The following is a 27,215-nucleotide window of genomic DNA, read 5'->3' as shown; positions in this document are numbered from 1 at the left end:
CTAGAATGCCTAGAGGTCTTATATACAAATACACAATAAGAATTTATTGCTCTAATCTTTAATATATAGTCTACTAAAATAAAGAAGTCTATAAATGTATTTGACTGTATGAAGCAAATGATCATGTCAGTAGTATTTCAACCTAACTAGATACATTTTCTTTCATTGTGGACTTTCCCTACATATGTTCCCTGCAGTCTTTGGGATGTCTTTATAAATCCAATTCCCAAGTAAGAAAGTAATGTGTCTTAAAAATAATAAACATGCTCTTGTATTTTAATTTGTTTTAGAAATGTAAACAGTGCAAGGAATATTTAATGGTATAATCTTATGCCGTATCTCTTTATTATGTATCTGTATTTAATTTATTCCAGGGATCCCCGCCTCTCTTAGTTGGTGCTGGAATGCAGAGGATGCGGTGGCATTTGTTTCCCACAGAGGCCCACTGTTCATTTGGACCATCTCAGGACCAGCTAGTGGAGTGACTGTACACAGAGATGCTCATAGCTTCTTGTCTGATATCTGTATATTCAGATGGCATACAAACAAAAAGGGGAAAGTTGTGTTTGGTCATATTGATGGAAGTCTATCAATTTTTCATCCAGGTAAGAATTTAATTAGTAAGGTATCATAAATAGTATGTTTTTCTTATATATAATTTTGTACTTGCTTGATCTTTCCAGTGACCAGTCCCCATTTTGAATAAAGCCAAAAGTGACAAAATTTTAATTTTGATATTATTGTTAAAATGTTATCCAGTATTGTACTGAGTCTAAATATACATTTGATGTAAAATGTATATATATTATAATACGTTCAACACAGCTGTGAATATTTCACTTGGAATTAACCTAAATCAGTCATTTTTCCCAATTTGTATTTTTAATCAATTCTTTATTTCTGTATATTTACTAAAAGCAACCTGAATGAACAAGGACATACAACGAGAGGATATGATGGCTTACTAATACTAAATATTTTCCCATTCGCTTGTAAAAATACCATTCTGATGCCACGGCTCCTTGGCAGAGGCTTGAAACTGGCATGAAAGAAAAATGATAACCCTTCGAACCCCTATTAGTTAATTGATTTGGCTTAATGAAAGGGTCTGAGAAATTAATTTATGTTCTTACATAACTAATTTACAAAAGTAAGATAGAAACATCAAAAATTACCTGAATTGCTTGCTTTCCCCTCAAAAATAAGTATTTTTAACATTTGGGAAAATGCTTTTAACCATTTGATATCACTGCTGATGGATGTGACTTCTGGCTGGCTAGATGGATGAATGAAAGTGCTTTCTCAGGAACACGGTAACTACTTTCACAAAACAAATTACATTTAATTTGTGTGAAATTAATGTAAAAAAGAAATCGAAATTGAACAAATGAAATTGTGAAAATTTAAACAAATCTTTCTTCAGGAAATAATGTTTCTAAAGTTAAAAAGGATTGTGTAAAACACTGAAACATTGGGGCCATTATATTCTAAATACATTTTAAACAGGGTCTATTTTTACCTTTTAAAGAAAGATAAAAATAAATGTTCCTATACTTCTTCCCCAGCTTCTATCTCAGCTCTTTGTCCCTGCCCTCTGTTGTTCCTTCTGGTTGTACCAGGTTTACATGGGGACAGTTTCACTGATTTGTTGGAGATTAGGATGAGGAGGGATCAATGACTGGTGCTGCTTCTGGATTTGTTGTACCAGGTACCTGCACTGCAACTTCCCTGTTCCATCCTTGCACTGGAAGCCGATTCTGTTTTATAGTCGGTCGTTAAGACTCATAGTTAGGCAATATAATTCCTAGCTTTCTTTGTTTTGATCTGGTGAATACCACTTCTTTCTCTGTAACCTTTATTTCCAGCAGTCTTCCTTAGACTCAGGAATGCAATCTATAATAAACATGGCCGTATGCTGTGTGGTTCCTCCTCTTACCTCTCTGGGTTATGTAACCAAATCTCATTAGTGATATTCCTCCACTTCTTCCCTGGCCTGCACCCAAAGATTTCATCAGGGTTGTGACACTTTCTTTTCAAGCTAGATCTGAAGAAGATGTGAGCAGTGTGTTTTTATTTTATTCTAAATTGCACTCTAGATATTTTTTATATTTTATGATTTGTCATTTTTACCCTCTTGTCACTGAACTAAGGTTGTCTTTTTCTTGCTTTATTATTATTAGGCATCTTTGAACGTTTCAAGCCATAGGACATTGAGACTTTTTATTGTGTATCTAAAATACAAAACATTGAGACAGTGCATGTTTATTTTGACATAGAAAGAACAGGAAAGAAAAAAGGCCACTTTTGTTTTCTCTCTCTTAGGTTTAGAAGATAGAATGTTTAATATTTGAACAATCTGAGCTATGTACCTTCCAGAAGAGGCCATTGTTTTTCAATAACCCCATCTTCCAGTTGTTAAACCAAGTGAAACCATCTATACCTAAGTCAGCGTGTGTTATTTTTCTGTTCCACCCATATATTAGTTTACCAGGGCTGATGTAAGAAAACTAAAACCAACAGCATAGCTTAGAACAACATAAATTTTATTATCTCACAATTCTTGAGACCGGAAGTATAAAATAAGGTGTCAAGAGGGCCGTGCTCCCCCTGAGGGTACTAAGGAAGAATCTGTTCCAGGCCTCTCTCCTGGCTTCCTGTTCCTTGGCGTGTGGCAGTATAACTGCAGTCTTCACATGGCACGTGGCATCCCTGCTGTGTGCGTACATGTCTCTCTGACAAAACTTTCCCTTTTGTAAAGACATAGTCATGCTGGATTAGGCTCTACCCTAAGGGCCTCATCTTAACTTTGTCATCTGCGAAGGCCCTCATTCCAAATAAGATCCCATTGGCAGGTACTGGGAATTAGGACTTTAACGCCTTTTTTGAGGGAGCACAGTTCAATCCGTAACAACCCAGTACAGACTTGTTAACCTCATTTATTCCGCAGGATTTATTTAGCAATTAATACGCACAAAACATTACAAAAGGTACAATCCTGATGGGTATTTTCCATTTGCATATACATGAGCTAATGGATCATGAAGGAATCACTACCTTTTAATTCAAACGCTACATTCTGGATTGTGAGTTTGAACCTGTTAGCATTAATACCAGTATAGCTAGGCTTCTTACTGCTCCTGAGTTGTTAACCTTATCTTCTTAATGACTTACCAGCACCACAGATGGCTCTATCCCTGTGTTACAACATAGGATTTCTGTCCCCCAGGTTCTTGCAGGAACCTATGACCTCAATATCTCTGTTGTCTAGTCCTTCTCAGAAGAAACAATAAATATTCATGGAGAACTGGCCACAATAATGTAGTTCATCATTTTAAATCAGTAATTTTTAAACTATGCTTTGTATGTTTGTATACTTGTGTGTGTATTGAGGGTAGGAGGGCTTCATAGATGATCCAGCTGAGCTTTAAGCCTTCTTCTCACTTTCAGCCTGAAAAGCACCATGCTATCCTGTATTACTTACTGGATTTTCTTGTAAACTTTCTCATGTGAACAGAAGATTCCAGGGCAAAAAAAAAACGGAAAACTGCTTTAGCTGTCTCAAATGTATTCTTAGGCCACGTTCATCAGAGAACCTTTTAAAAAATCTTTATTATAATCATGTTTAAATTGAATTGATTTTCGTATTACTCCATGAATGTGCCTTAATAAAATTTGCCTTGTTTTATTTTAGGAATATTGTTGATGACACTGTCTCTATATAACTGTTACTTAGTGGGAAAAACAGACTCAGTTTCTCCTGCTGTACTCTCATAACACACGTCTGACACTAGATGTGTGAGAGGCTTTCTCCACAGATTAAGCTAGTGGTCACCTCTACAGCAGACACTCGCTGGGTATCCTCCAATTCAATTCCGACACTGTCTACCTGGAGATAGAGTCACATCACACACACTCAGGGATCAGTCCCCGTGACTGTCCCCTCTTATGCCAGTTGTAAGCCCCGGCTTATTTTGCCTGTGCTTCTGAATGACTGGCTATAAATTGAGGTTCCCATGGCCCCCTCCTTGGATTTGATTAGTTTGCTAGAGTAGCTCACAAAACTCAGGGAAACACTTCCTTACTTTATTATAAAGAATATTACAAGGATACAAATGAAAAGATGAAAAGGGCAAGGCATATGGGAAAGAACATGGGGCTTCCATGCTATCTCCAGGCATGCAGCCCTCCAGGAGCCCCCACGTGCTCAGCTCTCTGGAAGCTCCCAAATTCTGCTTCTTTTGGGTTTTTATAGAAGCTCTATTACGTAGGCATATTGATTAAAACATTGGCCCTTGGCGATCAGCCTAACCTCAGTCCCTCTTCCTTCCCTGGATATTGGGAGATGAGGCTGAAGGTCCCAACTCTGTAATCAAGCCTTGGTCTTTCCGGTGACCAGTCCCCATTGTGAAGCCACCTAGTGGCCACCAGCTACCTAGTCAACTTATTAGCATACAAAGAGACACTGTAGAGATTCCAAGGATTTTAGGAGTTGTAATGCCAAGAAACAGGGATGAAAACCAAACATTTATTTCACAATATCATAGTCTCCCTTTTAGAAACACACAGGAGACATGTTTTTCTGGCCTCAATTCTGTGATTATGGGATTGCAGCAAGAGTTGTATTATCTTTCAATTGTGCTTTTTAAAAAATAAATGCTTCCTTTATGATACTCAGGACTAATTGGTACTTTCTGTTAAGGCCGTAGTCTCTTTAACTGTTGCTTCACTGCCTCTCTTGAGAATGAGAGGACTCGCCCAGTGGATTCCCATGTGGTACCTCAGCAGAATTATTATTTTTTCCATATTTCCAGTTGTGTACATAAATTACAAGGAACAATAAGTTTGTTTGGTGATCCTTTGCTTTATTTAATTAGACTTGTTTTAACTCCGTATCTTTCTGGCTTCCCTATTTCTACCAGTAGTCGGGTGTGAATTGTAATTATGGCAGATGGTAAGATGAATGAGAAAGGAATAACAGTAAATATTAAGATGCCGTTTAAAATGTGCACCACTCTTCTAAACTTTTAATCAAATTCATTTAGTCATTTTTTAAAACTCTGTGAAATAAGTATTGTTATAGTCTCCGTTATTAAAAAAAAAAAAAAGAAAAACTGAGGCACAGGGAGATTAAGTATCTGGTCTGAGGCAGCAAAGCTAGTAAGAAGCAGAAGTAGGATTGGACCCAGGCAGTCAGCCAGCTCTGACATTTCCCTTTTTAAATCACTATATGATATTCTTCATTTCAGTAAGCATTTTCCCTATTTCTATGCTGCTGTAACCCAGTGAAATTTGTAATTGTGGACAAGATCTGAGTATATTATTTATCTGTATATTTTCTTACCGCTTTTCGGTAGCAAATGGAAGACACGTTCAAGGCACGAGAAATTGCCAAAGCAGAGTATTGAGTCTGACTTTCATCAGTAGGACAAACAAATTTTTTCTGCATTCACATGTCAGTTATGCCTTCTGCGTATAAATACCACGTTTGTATTTTCAATACCCTCAGAGATAGATATTGTACAAAGAAAAAGTTAACATCATCCAAATTATTGATCTCTTTTTGTAAGTTTTTTGGAAATAATTATCTCTGTATTTTAATAGGTAATAAAAATCAGAAACATGTTCTGAGACCTGAATCCCTTGAAGGGACAGACGAAGAGGATCCCGTTACAGCCTTGGAGTGGGACCCACTGTCTACCGACTATCTTCTAGTGGTTAATTTGCATTCCGGAATTCGCCTCGTAGATTCTGAATCGCTTTCTTGCATAACCACATTTAATCTTCCCAGTGCAGCAGCTTCTGTGCAGTGCTTAGCCTGGGTTCCCAGTGCTCCGGGGATGTTTGTAACTGGAGGTAAGCTAATGCCCGTCCCACAGAGTTTTAAATAGGTGTGTGTATTCTTTCACTGAATTTAGGAAATTGTCCTTTATAGGTTGATTTTGTGGAAAATTTATTAATAGCTCAATTATTATCCTTCATTGTAAATTGCTAGTATACTTTTATTTATATTGTGTGTCATTGATGATAAATAAAATGAAATGAGAAATAAAAATGAAACTTAAGGTTCACTCTGCCAGGTTTCTGGAAATACCTTGGAATATATTATGTATGTGCACACATGTGAGCATGTCTGTGTATGTGCAAAAGACAAAGACAGTTCAATTTCAGGCATAGTAGGATGACAGTGAAGGTGCCGACCAGAAAAACAATGACCTGATGAGAGCTTTATTAGCCTCACTGTCTTAGTCCATTTTGTGTTGCTATAACTGAATGCCACAGAATATTCTGCTGTAACAGAACACCACAAGCTGAGTAATCTATAAACCACCAAAGGTTTATAGTAATCTAAACTATAAGCTAGATTAGTTTAAGGCTAAGCTAAGGAGGCTGGGGTGCCCAAGAGCATGACACAGGCATCTGGGGAGGAACCTCGTGCTGCTGAAAGCAAGAGAGGGCAAGAGCATGAAAGCAAGAGGAGAACTAGCTCGCTTTTATAACAAAGCCACTCTCACAATAAATAACCCACTCCTACACTGTCTATAGTAATCCATTCATAAAAGTAGAGCCCACATGACCTAATTTCCTCAGATTAGACCCTATCTCCTAACAATGTTGCATTGGGGATTAAGTTTATAACACAAGAATTTGTGGGAGGCATTCAGACTCTAGCACTCACTGATCCATGGGTTGAACGGATACTCCTTCATGGTTTCCTAGTCATGAGAGAATTAGCAAAGCTAAGTAGTGATAGGGGATGGGAAGATGGGGGAATTGAGGAATAATAATTAGAAACTAAATGACTCTCTGCTTTTACCATTTAATTGTGTTCAGAGAGAGAGACCTCTGGAAAAACAGAGAATGTTCAGCTACCGTATAAATACTTCCCATATTTGCTTAATGTAAAATAATAGACAAAGACTCTTTATCGTCTCAAAATTTTAAATTCTTGACTTCTTTAACACTTAACATAATACTGATGCCACCCTGTATCTTTGGGTTCTGCATCCGTGAATTGAACCAACTGTGAATGATAAATGTTAGGGGAAAAAATTCCACAAAATTTCAAGAAGCAAAACCTGACTTTGCAGTGTGACAAGTACTACATTGAATCCATGTGAATCATGTGATGTGTAGGCATTGGATTAGGTATAGCAAGCGATATGGCTTGACTGTGTCTCCACCAAAGATCTTATCTTGAATTGTCATTGCCATAATCCCCAACTGTCAAGGCCTGACCCAGGTGGAGCTAATTGGATCATGGGGGCCACAATTTCCCCTATAATGTTCTCGTGATAATGAGTGAGTCTCACGAGATCTGATGGTTTTATAAGTGTCTGGCATTTCTCCTGTTTGCTCTCACTCCATTCCACTGCCCTGTGAAGAAGGTGCCTGCTTCTCCTTTGCCTTCCACCATGATTGTAAGTTTCCTGAGGCCTCCCCAGCCATGCAGAACTGTGAGTCAATTAAACCTCTTTTCTTTATATATTACCCAGTCTTGGGTATTTCTTTATAGCAATGTGAGAACAGACTAATACAGTAAATAATCTGGAAATGATGTAAAGTATACGAGAAAACGTGCATAGGTTATATGCAAATATTATGCCACTTTATGTAAGAGACTTGAGCATTCATGGATTTTGTTATCCGTGGGAGGTCCTGGAACCAATCTCCCATGGATAACAAGGGGCAACTGTACATGAAAGTAGATGGAGTCTTAATTTATGTATCTTAATTGCCTTTAACTTTTCAGGATATAATTAATAATAGGATGGAATTTTTTTTTTTTTAAGACAGTGTATTGTTCTGTCACGCAGGCTGGAGTGCAGTGGTACAATCTTGGCTCGCTGCAGCCTCCACCTCTGGGTTCAAGTGATTCCCCTGCTTCAGCCTCCCAAGTAGCTGAGATTGCACTGTGGCACATGCCACCACACCTGGCTAATTTTTCTACTTTTAGTAGAGACGGAGTTTTACCATGTTGGCCAGGCTGGTCTCAAACTCCTAACCTCAAGTGATCCACCCGCCTCAGCCTCCCAAAGTGCTGGGGTTACAGGCATGAACCATCATGCCCAGCCCAATAGGCATAGAAATTTTTAATGTCTATTATTACTATTACTGAAATATCCCTCACATATAAAATGCACCATTTTTAAAGCATGCGGTTCAGTGGTTTCTAGTATATTCACAAAGCTGTGCAATTATTACCACCGTCTAATTAAAAAACATGTCATTATTCCCCCAGCAACCCTGTACTCATCAGCAGTTACTCTCCATTACTGCCTCGCCAAAGTCCCTGATACACACATGTGCAAACATAAACTGCTCATTACTTTCTGTCTCTGTGGCCTTGCTTCTTTTGGACATTTCATATAAATGGAACCATTCAATCTGTTGCCTTTTGATTCTGGCTTCTTTCACTTAACGTAAAGTATTCAAGATTCATCCATGTTATAGCATGTATCAGTACTTCATTCCTTTTTATGGCTGAATAATATGTCATTATGTGGATATGGCAGGTTTTGTTTATCCATTCATCTGTTGATAGACATATATATTGTTTCCACCTTTTTGCTGTTATAGATAATGATGCTATGAACATGTGTGTACAAGTTTTAATGTGGACTTTTGCTTATTATTCTGTTGAGTGTTTGTCAAGGAGAGGAATTGCTGAGTCATATAGTAATTCTATATTTAATCATTTGTGGAACTGCCAGACTCTTCTCCAAAGCAGTAATTAAGGTGGGAATTTTGGAAGAAAGGAGACTGTCTGATTGGTCTTCAGGTATATCTGACAGTCCTTAATGGCTGAAAGTGGACAGTGGAGCAGTTTATAAACATATCAAAGGTAGAAGGATTGATTATTTAAGGTTAGAAATTGAGGGTTTTCTGTGGCTGGCTATTTCCTAGAACAAGTGTGTGTCAATAGGGTCTTTTTTTGTGGTTATTATAATGATCTTTATTGGAGGAAGCTGCCAAGACAGGCAGTTTCTAACCCTATAAAAGGTTTTGGAGCAAAAAAGTAGTGAAACATGCCAAAAATTTAAAGATTAAATAGTATTTCAGCTATTTGGTTGTACTACTGTATGGTATTGTTATTCAAAGGATGTCAATAATTAGTCCTAAAATATTTCCAGTTGAAATTTTGTTATGCTTTTATGTCTAGGCATTTTAGTTTCATACAAAATTTGTTAAAATATGCTTTTTCCCTGATCTGACTAGATTCTCAAGTGGGTGTTTTACGCATTTGGAATGTTTCAAGAACAACACCTATTGATAACCTTAAATTAAAGAAAACAGGATTTCACTGCTTACATGTACTTAATTCTCCTCCAAGAAAAAAGTGTAAGTAAAAATGTTATCAAAATTTTAATTTTTAAAAAATATTGTATTTTCTATCAAATAAAATGATATAGTGATATATCAAATACTATATGCCACTGAAAAGCAATTTTTTAAAAAAGGCTTTGATAATATATGTGCTCAAGGAACCATCAAAGCTACACAAGATCTAATATTACTAAATTGAAAATATTTAGAGTCAAGTTACATTTTTTAATGCTACTAAATAAGAATATTTAGATAATTTCAGATTACATGGAAAAGATGAATCAATGATATTGATGAAAATAAGTTAGAAATATTAAGAGTGATAGGATTAAATAGATTATCTGAACTGAATTTATGTTTTAAACATGGCCCGTTTAAAATCTGTACAGTTTATAACAAAAACAACCTAAATATTCAAATTATAGCATCTAGTATACATATTACATGTTTGAATACCAGTTGTCACTGGATTAGTAGTTAGTATTATGGATCTTCTGTATCTTCTTTATTTCTGTTTATATTTTCTGTATCATTCATTGCCTCTGTAATTAAGAAAAAATATAATGCACTTAATTTATAAAAAGAAAACAGCTGGAAATTTGGGGGAGGTTTAGAATTAGAACTTTTTTCAAATATCAGGGAAAAGTAATAGACTTCCAGTTACGTCTGTCACCATTGCTCTGTGTGGTTGGTAACATTCCCGTTTTGTATAATATACCATAAAAAATATGGGGTAGGGAGTTCAGTGATGAAAAATTTACAGTGATTGTTTCCTTCTGACTCTATCTTTATAGTATACTAAGTAATTAACAATGGCTATTCAAAGTAATGTTATTTTGGTGTCTAATTGGTAGGCAATGGCAAGCAGTAGAAAATCTCTGTATTTGAACCTATACCTCTTGTACAAAATTGTGAAGTACCTAATAAATCTAGAGCCTGGAAGCTAAGAGAGTCTAGAAATATTAGGACTAGAGAAGTAATATGCTGGATGCTGGCTCACTGTTTAGGGATCTTGCAATTTTTCTGTCATTGTTAGTTCCTTTGTTTAGAAACTTTGAACTGCCATGTCATGGAATGTCTGATATACCAGATTCTTTTCTTTCACGTTTTTTCCTTACTACAAAAGTAGCCCATGTCCATTAGACAAAGTCAGAAAATATGAAGAATAACATACCAGTCTTGTCATTTTCGAGCAATTCTTTTCGGATTACCTCTTGTTTGACTTCTAGGTTTTTCCCTCAATTTTTCAATATAACAGAAAGTATGGAAAAAGAACAATTGTGAAAATGAAATTTTAAAAAGTAAACATACTGAATTCTGAAAAGCATGATTTACAAATAGATTGGTGCATAAAAGTTGTCAACCCACCTATAATGTCAATTAATTAAAGTGTTAGAAAAACCAATGATGGATTATATTAATTTTTAACCAAAATATCAACAAAATTTAGTGAACCAAATTCCTTGCTACCAAATGCCTCTTTCGTCATTTGTGGTTCATTCTAGTTTAGACTTTCTTTGATTCTAAGATTCTGAGAAATGAATGTTATCCAGAATAAATGAAGTAAGAAAAATTGTATTGTATTTTAATTTTTAAAATCCTGAGAAATATTTTCCATATTCCAGTGTATAATTTAATAGTAGATTGGTCTCATAATTTACTGTAGGGTCATTATTTTGGATTATGTTTATGAGAAAATATTTCCATTCACATTCTAAGGACAAGCTTTTTGGAAGAAGACAAAATATGGGATAAATAATATATAAAAATAAACACAGTGATACTTATGTAATTGAAAGTAGGAGAAATCCAAGTCTATGAACAGTAAAAAGAAAAAACAAAACAAAAAAAACACCTAGGAAGAAGAAAGAAAATTGAGATGCCAATGCAGGTCAGATAGTGTTGTGATTCTTATTTTGTGCTAAATTAAAATGAACTATCTATAATCTCAAAAAATTATTTTCTCTGGCTTGGAAATTATTGGCAGAGAGTTACTTGTTTTAAAAGAAAAAATTATATGCATATATGTTTGTGTGTGTGGAAGGAGGGAATAAGTTATTATGGCAGGATTTTGAAAGAAGTTTATAATTCAGAAACAATCATGCTGCGCTTTAATTTATGGGGTGATAAGAAACCACATATTCACAACAGATTGTGATCCCTCAACACGCTAATTTTCATCTCTTGGCTCCATCTGTACTTTAAAATAATATCCAATTTTGTGTTGTATTTTTTGGCAATCCCAAAGAAGTGCTCATGTGGTGGAAAATATGATCATTGCCTAAAGGGTTTACTGGTACAGATTCTGGAATTTTTTTTTTTTTAATGAAGAATCTTTCTAAATTAAGTTCTGTGGTTTTATTCCATAAGAATGTTTTCTTTCCTTCTATTTTAGTTTCAGTCCAATCTCCAACCAAAAACCATTATACATCCTCAACAAGTGAAGCAGTTCCACCCCCAACTTTGACACAGAATCAAGCGTTTTCTCTTCCTCCTGGTCATGCAGTGTGTTGTTTCTTGGATGGTGGAGTTGGACTTTATGATATGGGAGCTAAGAAGTGGGATTTTCTTAGAGACTTGGTATGTATTTAGTCATTCCTTTATTATACATAACACTTTTTTGTGTAAACCCATGATCTTTACTTTTACCTGTATCTTAATATTATTTGAAATTATTTTTGTAAGTAATAATATAATAGAAATTTATTGTAGCTGGTTGAAACATTTTAGAAAATGCATAGAATGATGATAAAACTACTAAAATAATTTTTAACCACTATACTTTTAAAATCTTAATGTCTACTTATATTTTATGTACAATGGAAAATTACATAGCTGTAGTATATTTTGGAAGCAAAACGAGAATAGAATGTCCTTTCAAGAGAAAAGACAAGTTGATCTCTGCCAGTTACTCAAAGCCTTATTGTTCCCATTCGTTAATTGAGTAAGGTTGGATTATGTTTTCTAAGATTTGTTTCTATTGTTGAATCGTTATGATACTTAAGTGATTCCATGAATTCTGTTTTTCTGATAATTAAGCCCCTATATAAGATAAAATACAACCTTCTCGAGATCCCACATTTTTGTCTGGTTGTGTTCGGTGGTACAGCCCCACTACGTAATATAGTATCTGCCACACAGCAAGACTATTAAATTTTGTTGAATGAATGAATGAAGACATGCAATAATACATATTGTGTTGTAATTAATATTTGTCAAAAACCACCGTCTTTAATTTTCCCTACTTTAGAGTTTCTAAAAATGCCCCTGTCTTTTTCCACTGGTTTGAATTAGACTAATCTGGACATTTAAGAAACTTTTAAATGCTAATTATTTTCTTTTGATCTTAGAAAAAGAATCTAGAACTGTAATTGTCCTTATAACTGAAGGGAGAGAAAGAATCAGTAATATTGTATCTTTTCAAGACTTCTCATTTAATTTTATCCTCAAATGAAAAATTGATTTATAGCAAAAATATTTTTAGAATAATCTGTAGCTTAATTATTTTTAAATTTTCATTTTGTAGATATTCATTTGAGGATGATATAATTTTCTTTTCACTTTAACTTTTCTTTTTATATAAACTGTTTCCTAGTGTGGTAAACTTTTTGTGTACTTCAAATTACCGTTTATTTTCAAAAAAATTTATGAAAGGGAAGGGAGAGAAACGTAATACACTTAAATCTATAAAAAGTTATATAAGCAGAAGAGAAGTCATGCAATCTAAATTCAATAAATTTTCTATGACACTTCATATTAAAGTATATTTTACTTAAAATCTGTTAATTTATAATTCTAATAAATGCTGAATACTAAAGCTGCTTGATTATAAATTATCTCAGTTGCTTTTCTGACTTTAAATTGTATGCCAGTCAGGAGGCAGTCATTTTTTCCTTATAGTTTCAATTTTCTTAATATAGACCCAAATTTGAAATTTCTCAAAGTGTTACCAGAAGAAACAGCTCTGAACTACTGTATGTATAAAGCATCTCTAAAGATTCCAGATTACATAGGATGAGAAATATATTATTAATATTTTTTAAAATCTTACATAATTTTAAAAATCTTATTATTAAACATTCCAAAAGGTGTACTTCCATGTGAATATTTGCTTCATTAAAATTAAGAAAAATACCACAACATTTTCCTCTTCTTACCCACCTTCCTGTTGGTAAGAAGAAAACACGGAAGAAACATTTACAATTTCGTTCTTGCTATGTGAATTTTCATATTTCAAAAAATAAAAATTTAAGGCTTAGCAGTGAAATAACATTTAAAACTGCATGTAAGTCCCTGCCTTGATTATGTTCCTAACATTGGAAATGACCACGTGAAACAGCTGCAGCCAGGTGAACCAGTGACTCTAACAACATTTTTCCTTCTTGCTAACCCTTGAGATTTTTCTTTCCTTTACCTCCACCTAAAGGAGAAACTTTACAGTACTTTTGTAGTTTCGTAACGGTTGTGATTTGTGGTATTAATGGAAGTACAGAGTTTTAAGAACTTTCTTCTCTACCCTTATTCTATTAGTTGAGGACTAGAAAACCCTGTCTTTGTACTTCAACCCCGTCTCTAGATCTCAAATGTTAGTTTCGTTTGCTTAAAGAAGAAATTTCTATTCCCATTCCCCAGCATTAGAATAGTTATAATTCCGGCTATTTATGTTGGTCTCTTAATGGATTTTCCCAAAGGCCGACAGTAGTTAAGCACTACTTTACTGGTATATGTTTACATGCATCTGCATATACCACTTTATAGTCTTGTGGGTGTTTGGGATCCAAATCATTGTGTAATGGGAACAAGTATTCAGATTCCAAAGAATAGACTTAGAAAATTTTGGGACAAGGCTCATTAAAAATTGGGCTTATGCCTGATTCTTTTGTTTCTGCTAAAATTATGAGGTGCTTTTGGAGCATTCGTATAAAAAAGGAATATTTGCACTAAATGACTTTTAGTTTGAGTTTCGTCTTGGTCTTCTATTATAGTGCCAGAGGACATATGGTAACTATTAAGTTAATTGCTTTATAGATTTCTAGCATAGCATTCTGTAAGTTTAATAAAAATAGAAAATACCTTTTGCACTGAATTGAAATTGAAAAGTGAGACTTCTGAACATCTTTGAGTTTAGTTGCTGATTTGAGGAACCATGGTTGACTAAAATCTAGGTCTGTACAAAATAATACAGTCATGGCACAGAGAAAATTCAGTCACCATAGTGATTCCAATTTTCTGTTTTTCTTGCCTATATATTTTTGCATTAATATTTGGAAAGCCATACTACATGTGTCGATTTGGGTATACATTGTGGTTCGTCTATTAGTAATGTGAAGTTTTCTCAATAATTATGACTCTTTATGCCGTATTCCTAGGGACATGTGGAAACTATCTTTGACTGCAAATTCAAGCCTGATGATCCGAATCTTTTAGCAACAGCTTCCTTTGATGGCACCATAAAAGTCTGGGATATACATACATTAACAGCAGTGGACACATCCCCGGGGAATGAAGGTGTTATTTATTCCCTTTCTTGGGCTCCAGGTAAGAGATATTTTATTGAAATTGGGAGTGCAATGAAATGGCTTTTTAAAGTTTTATATTCATCTGAGTTACTTTCTTCCTCTTGATCTCTTCTTGTTCTAAATGAATGTAGAGCAAATGAGTGTGAACATATTTGTTGATTCTCTTTTTGCGAGGTTTAAGAAGAGTCTATCTTCAGAGGCACTTTGAGTCCTGGTTTCCTCTATATAACAAGTCATACAGAAAAACCACAGTAAATCAGGATTATCTTCACCCATCTAATATTAGTTGTATTTCTATGGCTACGCCTTTAAAAGTATAATACAATTTACATGATAGAAGTTTTCTGGAAAACTTTAATGTAAATCCTGTTTATGGTTATATATCAAGTAAGTTCACTTGTAACTGTGTAATTCTATGTTAAGTTCACCTTTGAAATACTGAAGAACTTGTATGCCATAATAAGATCTTATCTCTGATCTTAGATGCCACCTTCTACCTTGCTGTACATACAAAGGAGAGATGTCCTATGAAACCTCTGACATTGTCTCCCAAAACATTATTTTCCCATAACAAATGATTTCACACACTTAAATAAATTTTTCACTTTTAAAGTATATATAATGGTTTACTTATTTGGCCTAATAGTAATATATTAATTCAGTAACTATATGCAATGTGAATATAGCTCATCCTTATTTTTAAAATTATTTCTTCATACGCAGGGATTCTTAACTTTGAATATGTGGGCCTCCAGGGGTTTTATATTTCATCAGAGAGTTTGGGAATCTCTTAGAAATTTATGAATAATTTTTAGTGTATGTGTATATATGCCTATATCTGTCAAAGAGTATCATAGTACTCAGATTTTCAGAGTTTCATGATACAAAAAAGGTTAAGGACCACTGCTTTGTGTAGCCTTCATCTCCTACAATGAGGAGAGTTATAAAAAAAGGTTTTACTTACAACTCTTAATGACAATGTTTGTCCTTTAAGCAGAACATAACTGAGCCTGTTATCTTGATTATTGCAGTATGCACCTCCACAGTGGGTTACCTTAGCTAGCAATATAGGAATTGCACCAGCCAGTGCAGTCACCTTGCACTAGAGCTCTTATTAGCTGAATACTCTTCATCCTACAGAAGTATTTATCTGAAACATAAAACATAAATAAAACTTGTGACTGTAAAAACTATTGTTTCAAATCATAACACAGAAGACCTAATCTGACTTATAGCATTCTTTCGCTCTCTACATTGAGAATTTGCAACAAGAAAGTAAAAATGTTAGAAAATGGAAATTCTGTCATTTTCTGTTATGTGATTACTGGTGAATCATGACTTTGAGGTAAGTGGGGATGATATTTAAAGGATACACAAGGGTTGACAAGGATGGAAATAGAGTAGGATATAGATAGTTACATAATTTCCTCTGTATCTTAGTGTAGATAGAAGACGAAAAGAAAACAAAAGCAAATAAATTTTGAAACATATCCCCAATAATTTAAGAACCCCAAAAGGAGAGCAGAATAAAAATGTTAGAAATATGATGAGAACATTTTAGTGTGTATAATCGTTTATCAGAAAGTAGTTTCTCCATATTTTTATTCCTAGATAGCAGATGACAGCTGCTCCTTTCTTCTGATGGAGAAAACCTTTTCTTTCACTGTCTTGCAAAAGGCACTTATTTAAGTCCTTGACCATTCACTTAGCAGTAGTTTTATTCTCACAAATATTTTTTATTTCTTAAACACAGAAAGCATTGTTTATGTTTTTATGGAGAAACTGTATTTTTCATGTGATCTGTTTGTAGAAATACTTTCATAACCATTAAAATACTACTAATCATGGAAATATGAATACAGACTGAATATATGACAATATTGAGGAATTACTGTTAATCTCCATGAGAGTCTGGTCTTGGTCAATAAAGAAGTCCCTGTCTTTTAGACATGCGTACTGAAGTTTTTAAGAATGAAATAATATGATATCAGAGATTTACTCCAAAGAACTTCAGCAGATGCTATAGACAGAACAAGATTGGCCATATTTTGATAATTGTTGAAGCTGTATAATGGATACATTAATTGTATTATTTTATCTGTATTTTATGCATTTAATAATTTCCAAAAAAATTAAAGAATTAATTTGCAAATCTCAATTCTTACATTTTCACAAGTTATGTTTTTTAAAAAGAATTACATTTGTGGGAAACATTTAGTATAATGTCTAACAAATTGTTTCCTAAGGTGGTTTAAATTGTATTGCTGGGGGAACTTCCCGAAATGGTGCTTTTATTTGGAATGTTCAAAAGGGCAAAATTATACAACGATTTAATGAGGTAAGATTTATTTATTGCTACTGAATAATATAATGTTTTATACCATTTTGTATTTTGTAAATATTTTTATTTCGTAATATAATAACACTTAATAATCAGGTGGTATGTATGATCTCTCAATTAGAAGAAAATCCTAAAGGATGCTCACATACTAAAATGAATTCTGAAAATTGTAGCTGAGTCACCTAAAGTTGCATTAGAGAGTCAGAGGAATTTGGGGTCATCCTCCACAAAATCTAGGCAAATACTAAATAATAGGAAGAAGACTAAACTCAGAGCAAGTCGCAAATTATAGTCCTGGTTCTGTTATTAATTAGCTCTTGACATAAGGGGAATCATTTTATTGCCCTAAACCTGTTTCTTCACCTAAAAAATGATGAAGGTGGATTATATAGTTTCTTAGATTTCCTTCCAGTTTTCAAATTCTGTTCTTCCATGAAGAGCCTTAAAACCTGCTCTCTTATATTTGTAGCATCACAGATTTTATTTCTCCTTTGGCTTGGAGTTATATTGTCATCCTATATTTTACTGAGTTCCATTGATATTTGAAAAACACATGTAATCTGATTACAAAATATTAGGTGTGAATCGGGAAAATGATCTAAGATTGTCTTGAAATTTCGTTTATTTTAGGTGGTTACTGTTGAAGCTTATTAAATATATAATTTCTTTGAAAATTGCTTCTATATTTGGAGTTTTAAAAACATCTATACAAAGAGTATTATCCCTTTGAAGATGCCCCTTAATAGTCTTGCTTTCCCACTACTTGTAGTAGTGCAGCAAATGCAGAGTTTTTAGGAAAACTTTATGGACCACTGTGAGCAATTTTGCACTCAAAAAAGGAAACTTTGACAAAGGATTCTAAAACTTACATCCTTCCCTTTCTCTACATACAACACAATACCCTTTCAGTTTAGCAATGCCCCAACCTGCCATCTTCCCTCCCATCACCAAAACAACAATTTATCCCATAATAAATAGTGGATTATAAGAAGAGATGAGCCTAAAAATGAAACTTACAGCCTAGATTCAAAAATTGTGTATCTTTACTTATTAGATTTGTTGATTTTTTCTTATGGCATCTTGGCAACTTGGAATCTCACATATCTGCCCAGTAATACATAAACACTTCCAGCCTGATTCTGGAAACCTAGCATTTAGTATCAAGGACATGTCTTTTATTTCTTTATGTCTTTCCCAGCATTCACTAGCATAGTTAAGACCACTATTGAAATTGCTTAAATCCTATGTCATGAATAAGGGAAAAATTTACAATGCCAGCTTTAATTAACTAAGCTACACGTGTTCCACGAAAAGAATTACGGGATAGTAGAGAGTCATAAATGCAATTTTCATGGGAATAAATGAAGCTGACAGAAGGCCTCCACCTCATAAAATGAATGAATAAAGGGACTAGTCCCATTTTTAAATCTGCCTGCATAAACCTACCCTCCTTGATCCCCAAAGAGGCACAACCAGCGAACTGGAGATTGCTTTAAGTTAAAGCTATATTTACACAGCAACCTTAAGATACAAGATAAAAAGTCACCTTAGTTTCCCCTTAATGGAAGCCACAATTTAAGTACTATATAAAGTAGAAATGTTTTAATTAAAATTTAGAAATGGGTGATTACAACTTTTATTTACTGATCACACAGTTGATGAACGACACTCTCGTGTATAATATATTCCTTCTAGTTTTAAAAATTCTTATAATTCCAGCTATAACTATATCCCCTGGCCCTTCCTCAGTCCTAGAAAGCAGAAAATCAAGCAAATATAAAGTGATTTATTATAGGAATAATGTTAAATCTATTCTGATTTCTTTATAAAATGGAACAACTTTGGAACTTAAAGAAACAACCAATAATAACTGCTTACAACATTTCTTATACTGAGGTTGAAGTAGCACTGTGTTTGGAAGCAGACAGATAACTGTTTTCATCACCATACTGGTATTCATGGGAAAAAGCATTAAGTAGAGCTTAAATCTACAGATCACTTAAGAAGGATATTTTGACTCTTTACCTTGTAGCCAACAGAAGGAAATGGAGCCACCTGATTTATGTCTTAAAACAGCAGATTGATATCTTAAAACTTTTAAATTGTGACAGCTTTAGACATTTTTAAAGTATATGTTCATGTTTCTGCTCTTGACAGTAATGCCTCTGTTAGTGTCATCTAAAGCACATTCCTAATAGAAAAGTAATACTTAGAAGAAGTAAATATATAAGAGAAAAAAAGGGGTGAATTATTTCTTATTGATAGGTATTTTACATTTTTTGAAGCATGGAACAAATGGAATATTCTGTATTGCCTGGAGTCATAAAGATTCTAAAAGAATAGCAACCTGCAGCAGTGATGGTTTCTGGTAAGTACTATGTATGATACATGATAGGAAATTACACTGTTCCCATTTGATCATTCCAATTGTTTATCAGTGATATTTCATTTGTACAGCTCTGCCAACTCTCAGAAGCATTATTTTTAAGCCCATATAGGCACATATTATATTACTATAATGTATCATCAATAAATAACAACGCAAAGGTATTTAAAATGTGTTTAATGAGCCATTCATTGCTTTCTCAATGAAAATACTACTTGAATTGTTATGAAAATACTCATTTTTTTGCCTCAAAGAAACTTTAAGGACTTTTCACATAGTCTTAGTAATTATCATCACATCACATCACAAAATTTGTTTAATAAGCCATTCATTGCATTCTCAGTGAAAATACTACTTGAATTGTTATGAAAATACTCATTTATTTGCCTCAAATAAACTTTAAGGACTTTTCACTTAGTAATTATCACGATGAGGTCACAGTAGTATCAGCAGATATAAAGTGCTGTAGAAACTTGTTTACAGTTTTGTAGATGCTGTTATTTATAAAGGGATAAAAAGCCTTTGCAAGGAGAAATAAGGTCATGCATGTGGGAAATGTCTTTTGTTAGGAAATAACTTCACTGACCCTGTGTTTTAGAAGTATGTGCTTTCTTAAGTTCCAGAAATAAGTAAGTTTCCAAATAAAAGTATGTAAGCAAAAAATGGCCGGTTTAAAAAACTTTTTAAAATCAGATGCTCCTTCCCTGTAGCTATCTATGGGTAAAGTCATCTTTGATAGGTGGATACGTGGTATAGACACTCATGGTTCTTGAGAATACAGAAGTTGTTAGGTTTTGCTAAATCCATTCCAGTCTTCTCTTCCTTACTTTTTAATTTCAGTAGAAAAGACAGTAGTTACAGAAACCAAAGATCCTTACTGGAAAGTTAAAATTTTCAGAAACAACAATATTAGTGATTTTTTTTTCCTTGAAAGAAACTATGTGCTAATTGATAGATACCAAAATACAAAAGACGTGAGTTTTTTGATTAAGTGATACAAAATTAGTTTGACCATGTATTTCAGGGCATTATTTGTTTGACAGATACCACATTCAATGACTAAACACCTGTAAGCATAAGTCACCATCACTCCCCAGTAACCTCAAAAGTGTTGGTGGGCCTAATAACATTTAAGACAGTCTTTTCCATACACTTCTAAAACTTCATAACACATTAATTAGTACATGCTTTTTTCCTAGTGGAATCAATAGCTTTTGCATTGTGGTAATAATAGAGCAGGGTAGTAGAGCTTTTATTTTTGCAGTTAAATTACCTAGGATCCTTTTCTGATAGCAGAGGGTAGGGAATCATCTCTGAATTGTAGTTATATTACTGAGAGTATGTAATGAAAAGTTATAACTTAATGTCTTGGTCTTGGTGCAATGGTACATAAAACCAGCTTTATAAATAGTTGTTTTAAATACTATAAATTTTGAACTACCTCATTTTGAAGCTAAAAATCTAACATATATGTTAGTTATATCATTATGTTTTAAAATGTGTTAGACTATGTTTTCCTCAATTTAAAAAAATTCTGTAAGAACAAGGGTGTTTGTTGTTTTTCCATTGCTCAGGCTGGAGTGCAGTGGCGCAATCCCAGCTCACTGCAGCCTTCACCTCCTGGGTTCAAGTGATTCTCCTGCCTCAGCCTCCTGGAAGCTGAGACCACAGGTGTGCACCACCACACCTGGCCACCGTTTTTGTATTTTTTGGTAGAGATGGGGTTTCACCATGTTGGCCAGGCTGGTCTTAAACTCCTGACCTCAAGTGATCCACCTGCCTCGACCACCCAAAGTGCAGGGATTATAGGCATGAGCCACCGTGCCTGGCCAAGAAAATACTTTTTAAATAAAAATTTATTACTTTATATTAATTGTAGGTTACCATAATTAATATTAAGAGATGCAAATATACTCGTAATTGGTAATATTTACACAATACTGTCAAATGTTCCTTGTGCTTGGTAGACAAAATCTCTGTCCTGGAATATTTCTATTTGAAATTTACAATTCTGACTTTGTTTCCTTGAATAATGTATTAGAATGTTGTTTTTCTATTAACACGTTATAATTAATTCTAGTATTATTCGAACAATTGATGGTAAAGTGCTACACAAATATAAACATCCGGCTGCAGTGTTTGGTTGTGATTGGAGCCAAAACAATAAGTAAGTGGTTTTTTCTGAAATAAATAATAACTGCATTTTGGAAACTTTAAATAACCATAAAGTTTAGTGCTATTTCCAAAGGTAATATTTATCACTCTATTTATACAATATCCCCTTTGCCTGGCAAATGAGAAATAGCCTTGTAATTGTTCATTTGTTTTAGTTAGTTTTATTCCATGAAGTTTTTACACGATTTACAAATACTGATTTCTTACTCTCAAAAAACTTTCTAACACATAGGAAAAAAAATAATGCTAACTAATGAAAAATGGAAATGAGTCCATTGCATGTATGGCTTCTGTCATAGAAATGTGGCCCTTTTTTAAATCTCACTGAGGAATCTGCGGTGCCAGTGCTCCGCTGTGACTTTGCATTGTCCCCCACCTGATGCTAATGCCTCTGGTACTGGGTAATTTTCCACGATGTGGAACTTAAGGGCCTGGTTTTGAAAGGTCGATCTTGTTTGACAGCAGAGTATTTATCATGTAAAAATCAGCTTAGATTTAAAATTATGTCCAAGTCAAATCTCCACTAAAATTAGACCTTTAACTCATTGCATTTCTTAGAATATTGTGTTTCAAGCCTCTTTTAATGGGATATAAAATATATCTAAAAATTCAAAGTTATTTAAGATATTGTCAAAAACAATGTGAATTATGTTATTTCATATGAAATGTGGGAAATACAGATTAAGGTACTAAAGCCTAACTATACTTGTGTTCCGAGTCAAATCACACATTTTACAAAATGACAGACCTATGTGTTTCCTCCAGTAAGTGCAGAAGAATGTGTAACACACTGTTTTTTGTGGGGTTTTTTGAGACAGAGTTTCGCTCTTGCTGCCCAGACTGGAGTGCAGTGGCGCGATCTCGGCTCACGGGGCTCACGGCAACCTCCGCCTCTCGGGTTCAAGCAGTTCTCCTGCCTCAGCCTCCTGAATAACTGGGATCTGCAGGCATGCGCCACCACGCCCAGCTAATTTTATATTTTTGGTAGAGACGGAGTTTCTGCATGTTAGTCAGGCTGGGCTCAAATTCCCAACCTCAAGTGATCCACCCGCCTCGGCCTCCCAAAGTGCTGGGATTACAGGCATGAGCCACCACACCCGACCTTACACACTGTTAAGGTTATATGTAAAATAAGCTCACTATCTGCTCATCCTCAGTATTTCCTATCTCAGTGGCCAATATTGCTAACAAGAAAAACTGCTAAAGCCAGAATCCTTAGCCTTTTCTTTTACACATTTTTATGCCTCACTTTCCATTTTCAATCAGCCACCAATGCCTGTAATTTTCTCTGTCTAAGTATTCATCTTGTCCGGGTATGGTGGCTCATACCTCTAATTCAAGCACTTCAGAAACTGAGGCCAGAGCGTCACTGGAGCTCAGGAGTTCAATACCAGGCTGGGCAACATAGTGAGACTTCATCTCTTAAAAAAAAAAAAAAAAGAAAAAATTAGTCAGACTGGTGGGGCACACTCGTAGTCACAGCTCCTCGGGGGGCTGAGGTGGGAGGATGGGTTGAGTCCAGGAGGTCGAGGCTGCAGTAAGCCATGATTGTGCCGCTGCACTGCGGCCTGGGTGATAGAGCCAGACCCTGTTTCAATTTAAAAGAAAAAAATATAAATTTTTCCTATCAACCTGCCACTAAACCAATAACATCTGGGTTTTTTTGAGTCCTGCAGAAACCTTCTAAGTCAATTCTACAGTTTACACCCTTTATCATCACCTCCTCTCTCTCTCCCTCACCTCTCCATGTTGCAGTCAGAATGAACATTTAAGACACAGAGCTGAGCACACCATTCTACTGCTTAAATCTTTCCATACTTTCCCATTAACTGTAGGATAAAATGAAAACTCTTTAGCAAGCACCGCAAGAAGGTCCCTGACTAATCTTTTCCCTATTTTATTAATCTCATTCCCAGGCTTGCTTTCCCTTACTTCTTGCATCCAGCCACACTGGCTTTCAGTTTATTGAACTAGCCATCTGATTTTCGCCCCAAGGCTTTCACTTATATTGGCCGCCTTACCTAGGATTCTTTTTCCCATCCTACACCGCACACCCTACCTGGGTGGGACATAGATAACTGCTACCCATCCTTCAGCTTTCAGCTCAACAACCACAGAAAAGTATTCCTTGACCCCATATGAAATAAGTTTCCCATATAATATGCCTTTGGAGCACTTAATATAGTAAAACTAAATTTTATTTATTGCCTGGTTGCATAACGACTGTCTCACCCTCTGAAATGTAAGCCCTGTGAGATTGCCAACTGTGTTATCTGTGTTAAACAGCATATTCTTAGCGAAGCACTGAGTTGCTGACCCTTACTATGCCTTGAAAAAAGGAGATATTCAATAAATATTTGTTAAATATGCAAATGAACAGAATTACCTTGTATCTGACTAATAGAACAGTTCCACATTCCTATTTCTCTGTTTTATAGAGTTAATAACCCATTTGGCCAGTTGAAATAAAAGTTAGATATTCATATAATATGTTTAGTTATTTAAGAAAGCTTTATTTTCAGATGACACTGGAAGTCCTTTATATTTAACTATTATGCTTACTACCAAGCATACCTAATACATTTCATTTTTAATTTTAAAAACCTTTTAAAATGTTTTAATTGCTGTATTCATATTCCACTTAGCATCTTAGTAGGTAAGTGAACCTTGAACATAACAAAGTTTATTTATAAGATATCTCTGACTGTGTAATTTCGATATCTTTATGTGCATTCTTTAAATGTTTATGATACCATTTCTAAGACTTTATATTTATGTATCTGCACATACATATATAAAAATATACTCATATATACATGTAAATATATATATATGTAAAATATATTTCCCAAGTGTAGAAACTGTCTTGTTTATCAGTGGGCCTTGAGAAGATGTAATCTTATAACCCATATAATGTAATATAAGTCTTATAACCCATGTGACAAAGTCAACAGTTTGAAGTTTTGAAAGGGTTTTGATGACAGTTGAGATCCACACTGTGTAACTGCCTTTCTTTATGTTTAGCACGTGGAGACCGTTTATGTGATGGTTAGAGTAGATGTTCCTCAAGTAGACTATTCTGGCAGGTCCGTGATTTCCACAGGTCTGCCTAGTACTCAGAATTCGTTTCCTAGCAGTATTCCAAGTTTGATCACGAAGGTACAAGCAGTTGCTTAGCTTATTCTCACTATTGTGAGAATGATGAGCAAAGAACATTAAAAGATCATATTCTATTTCCAGGGACTCCATAGTTGTATCAAACAGTTAAAGCATCTTAAAGAAGGGAAGCCATCAAAAAGGAATGGAAAACTGGACTCTGACTCCCTGTCCAATGAGACAACCCTAGTCTGCAGGAAGCTTTTCCAAAAAACTTTCAGTGAGAATATTGCTGTTTATACCCATGCCACAAAAACAATCTAACAAATGGGCTAAGGCGTGTAATAATAATTTGCCCACCAGCAAGTAAGCAAATGTCATCACTCACCATTTGGGATGCTTCTTAACACCTAAATGTTGCAAAATGTAAAGTTTGAGAAAAATTCAGAAAATTATGAGTCTGGTCATCTTGAAAAAGAACTTACAGGAATAGAAATACCATGACCTCTGACCTAAAATAAATAAAATAAAAATTCGACCAATTAAAAGAAAACGCAGAAAGAAACTCTTTCCATACTGGTGCAGTTTCTGTAAATGAGTAGTAGAGTGATTACACATGATTTTTTACATGTGTAAGTTTTTAATCTAACTTCGCTAAGGAAGCAAAAATTCTACTTTTAGAAATTAGAACTATCGTATACCTTTAATTATTAGTTATATATCATATTTATCCTATGTCAATATTCCATTGATGATATTTCAGAGACATGATAGCCACTGGCTGTGAAGACACAAATGTTCGTGTTTATTACGTAGCCACCAGCTCAGATCAACCATTGAAAGTATTTAGTGGGCATACAGCAAAAGTGTTTCATGTTAAATGGTCTCCTCTGAGAGAGGGAATTCTTTGCAGTGGTTCTGATGATGGGTATGTATTTTTGGATTCTAATTTTCTAGTCCTTAAAATCATAAGCTGATATTTTCCTAGAAATGTACGTATTTATAGGATCAAATTATATGTGGAAATATATATATATTTAGACAGAGTCTCCCTCTGTCACCCAGGCTGGAATGCAGTGGCGTGATCTCGACTCACTGCAACCTCCACCTCCCAGGTTTAAGTGATTCTTCTGCCTCAGCCTACCGAGTAGCTGGGAACCACAGATTTAGTATTGAATGATTAAGCATTTTTATTGAATTTTTGGCATAAATCCAAATTTAATAAGAAATAATTATGAGATTTCTCTAGGTAATGACTTGAAATAAGTCAGAATGTTAGGGAAATCAGTTATGCTGCTGTATTCATGACAGAACTCAGATGCTGTGCTTCGGCCTGGAAAGCCTCAGGCACTCATTTGCAGTGGGGCCTGTAAAAGCCTTTCTTAGATTTGACCAAAAAACATGCATTGGGGCTTCAAAGCCTAACTACCTAACATGTCATAAAAGGAAAGACGCCTGTTCTAGTGGCCCCTACAATAGCATTAAATTGTTTTGATACAAGTCCCTTTAATGTATTCTTATTTATGAAAGTATATCAAATGTAAAATATTTAAATGTTAACATATATCAGAAATTAGCAACAAAAAATTTAGATTATAATATACTTTGATATATTGTCATGTACTAGCTTAAGAGGACGAAGAAGAAATGAAACTCTTTTTTTTTGAGACAGAGTTTTGCTCTGTCACCAGGCTGGAGTGCAGTGGTGCGATCTCAGCTCACTGCAACCTCCGCCTCCCGGGTTCAAGCGATTCTCCTGCCTCAGACTTCCTAGTAGCTGGGACTACAGGTGTGCACCACCACACCCAGCTAATTTTTGTATTTTTAGTAGCGATGGGGTTTCACCATGTTGACCAGGATGGTCTTGATCTCTTGACCTCATGATCCGCCCGCCTCAGCCTTCCAAAGTGCTGGGATTACAGACATGAGCCCCTGTGCCTGGCCAAAAGGAAACTTTTTATGTAAAGCAGAAAGGGATATGCCTTAAGAAATAAGAATATATCATTTATCTCCTGTTATGTAGTGCAAAATAGTAATACTTTTGAAGTACTACTATTTTGTTATCTGTTTGACATTTATCTCTGACTAAAAAATTACTGTGAATTGTCTAAGCAAAATTAGCAGTTGGAGGTCTTACACTGATTGTAAGTTAAATTTTAATTTCAGAAACATTTGTACAATCAATAGATACAAGTAATTTCACGAATCCAGTTATATTTAAATTCTTTAACTTGATCTAAGATTTATTCTGCACCGACCAAGCAACTTATATCACTGACAAAAATGTGAAGGAATTATTTGCTGTATTGATTAAAGCATAAATATGAAGCGACATTTCAAATAATACCCATCATCATACATGCTATACTTTTAT

General features: G+C 34.6%; 1 protein-coding gene across 2 annotated transcripts in view; it reads left to right on the top strand.

The window, feature by feature from the left end:
* Window positions 1-27,215, top strand: part of WDR17 (WD repeat domain 17) — a 115,041-nt gene that overhangs the window by 55,218 nt on the left and 32,608 nt on the right. For both annotated transcript variants that reach the window (XM_011995123.1, XM_011995122.1), the window contains 9 exons: window positions 375-605; window positions 5,602-5,853; window positions 9,217-9,339; window positions 11,720-11,904; window positions 14,694-14,862; window positions 17,090-17,181; window positions 19,470-19,552; window positions 21,651-21,737; window positions 25,605-25,769. In XM_011995123.1, the coding sequence (XP_011850513.1) occupies window positions 375-605; window positions 5,602-5,853; window positions 9,217-9,339; window positions 11,720-11,904; window positions 14,694-14,862; window positions 17,090-17,181; window positions 19,470-19,552; window positions 21,651-21,737; window positions 25,605-25,769 (1,387 nt within the window). The remainder of the gene's footprint in view (window positions 1-374; window positions 606-5,601; window positions 5,854-9,216; window positions 9,340-11,719; window positions 11,905-14,693; window positions 14,863-17,089; window positions 17,182-19,469; window positions 19,553-21,650; window positions 21,738-25,604; window positions 25,770-27,215) is intronic.

Source organism: Mandrillus leucophaeus, unplaced genomic scaffold (assembly GCF_000951045.1).
Source record: "Mandrillus leucophaeus isolate KB7577 unplaced genomic scaffold, Mleu.le_1.0 Scaffold473, whole genome shotgun sequence".
In the NCBI taxonomy this organism is placed as follows: domain Eukaryota; kingdom Metazoa; phylum Chordata; class Mammalia; order Primates; family Cercopithecidae; genus Mandrillus; species Mandrillus leucophaeus.
The sequence above is the reverse complement of the archived record's forward strand: the minus strand, read 5'-3'. Positions and strand labels throughout refer to the sequence as shown.